This window comes from Arachis ipaensis, chromosome B07 (assembly GCF_000816755.2).
Source record: "Arachis ipaensis cultivar K30076 chromosome B07, Araip1.1, whole genome shotgun sequence".
In the NCBI taxonomy this organism is placed as follows: domain Eukaryota; kingdom Viridiplantae; phylum Streptophyta; class Magnoliopsida; order Fabales; family Fabaceae; genus Arachis; species Arachis ipaensis.
The window spans coordinates 3264585-3266596 of NC_029791.2; the positions used below are offsets into that span (position 1 = coordinate 3264585).

The 2012-nt window shown below is 33.0% G+C and overlaps 1 protein-coding gene across 1 annotated transcript in view; it reads right to left on the reverse strand.

The window, feature by feature from the left end:
* LOC107606522 (UPF0481 protein At3g47200-like) overlaps window positions 185-2012 on the reverse strand; it is a 5750-nt gene continuing 3922 nt past the window's right edge. Inside the window, exon 2 of the mRNA XM_016308576.2 lies at window positions 185-1636. Within this exon, the coding sequence (XP_016164062.1) occupies window positions 359-1636 (1278 nt within the window). The 3' untranslated portion in view covers window positions 185-358. The remainder of the gene's footprint in view (window positions 1637-2012) is intronic.

Genomic DNA, 2012 nt, shown 5'->3' on the forward strand with positions numbered 1-2012 from the left:
ATTTGTAGACTAAATAAAAATAATAAAAATTTCAAGAACTAAATTAAGATTGATATGCAAATTTAGAGAGCCAATTGATTTTGAATACTAACTTCGTAATAAAGACGTGTAAATAACTTATAGAATACAACAATAATAAAACAAAAATCACATTCAAACCTGATACAATTACAGAAAAGGGAGCTACCATATGAAGTGGTCTTCAATAAATACATTATACATGGGTTATGGTTATCAATGTTGATAACAAACATTTCAATAACTTTAAAATACAAATAATATTAAATCTGCCACACCATATTGAACATTAACATAATCATCCAACACAACACAACACAATACAAACATTAATATAGTACTAGAGTACAACTTGAAGGATCGAAAATACTGTCTGAACAAGAGTGAGAATAAGCAGAAAAATTCCAGCAATGGAAGCTACCGTCTTCCACGGAGTGTTGCAGTAGTCGCGCTTCAAAGTTGCTACTTTTCTGTTCCAAGGCTTCTCACAGAAATCATTCAAGCCTTTAAGAATACAAGAATATTTCACATTAAAATTTCGAGTCACAATGTTCACTGTAAGACCATTGAACATTTTAGCCACTGCATTGCTATCACCTAACCAATTCTCAATTATTCCATTCTTAATCAACAAATCCACATCTTCGTCTGTGTTGATAAGAAAATCAATGACAGCGATATAGTCAGTAAGGTAGGATTTGTAGATACAGTGACATTGCTCGAAAGCTAACAAATTTCTCAAAACAACTTCGGTAGAGTCCACCACTCTGATGAATGGAATTCTAAGAGTATGATCAGAAAGTTGCAAGTCTAGTAAGCAGTTACTAGTTTTCTTTACCTCAAACTTCACTCCTGCTTCCCTCAGCTGAGTTGCAGTATAGAGGTGCGTTAGATGCGCTTCTCTTGAGCATTCAGAGATTGATAAGTCAGAAGATAATAACAGAAGCTTTCTTGTTAGGTCTGTGAAATGAGCTATTCTACCAACATTGGTTAAGGATAGCTCGTCCCTATTACCAGAAATGATAACACGAGGAAGGATATAACGAGTGAGAGTTAACAGTGAAGGATTTGAGGTAGAAGGAAAAGCTAGATTGTAAAGCTTTTCAAGAACAAAGAAAGGGACTTGATTCTCAAGCATCAGCAAATCATGTTTCAAATAGGGCCATAACCAAGGTGACAGAACAAAGACATCATGACTTGACCACTGCTTGAAATGGAACTTGAGTAAAATCTCTAATATGAAGCAGCAGTCCACCAATATTACCATAACATGTTCTTCCTCACTAAGCTTGATGTCATCTGAGTAGCAACCACGAACCTTTGGCTCCACTTCTTGCACGCAACTCACAAAACTTTCCAAGTTCTTCGTCTCGCTTCTTTCAATGAATTCTTTGAAATATATTGTTTTCTGGCCCTCCATCTTTTGCAAGTTTGGATCCCTATGATGAAAAGGACCAATTGAAACAACCTTTGGAGTGTATGCATCTTCTTTGACCTTGCGAATCTCATGAGGCACCCTATAGATGCAGCATTCCTCCGTAAAGAGAGGCAATGCCTTCTCCATCTTTGCTTTAATCTTCTTTATTATTGCAGCGTCACCAGGATTCGGATTTGCCATCTATAGTATGTGAACGAACCGTGTCAATCTATTATTTATTATCAATGATTCTTAAGATGTCACGTCCTTTAGAAATTTGCCATATCTAACATCAAATTTATTTATTTATTTATTTTTTAACAATATACAACATCATCTATAATTAATTGTACTCTTTAATTCTCAAACCATTATTCAATTAATAGTTGTTATGATGTATGTGTAATTTTTGATCGGTGATTTAGTCAGACATATCTTATAAATGACTTTATATTTTATATATAATTTTTATTTAATTTTTTGTAATTTATATACTATTGACTAAATCATTTAAAAAAAATACACATTTATTATAAAAACCAATTAATATACATTTATAATAAGAAATTTATACATC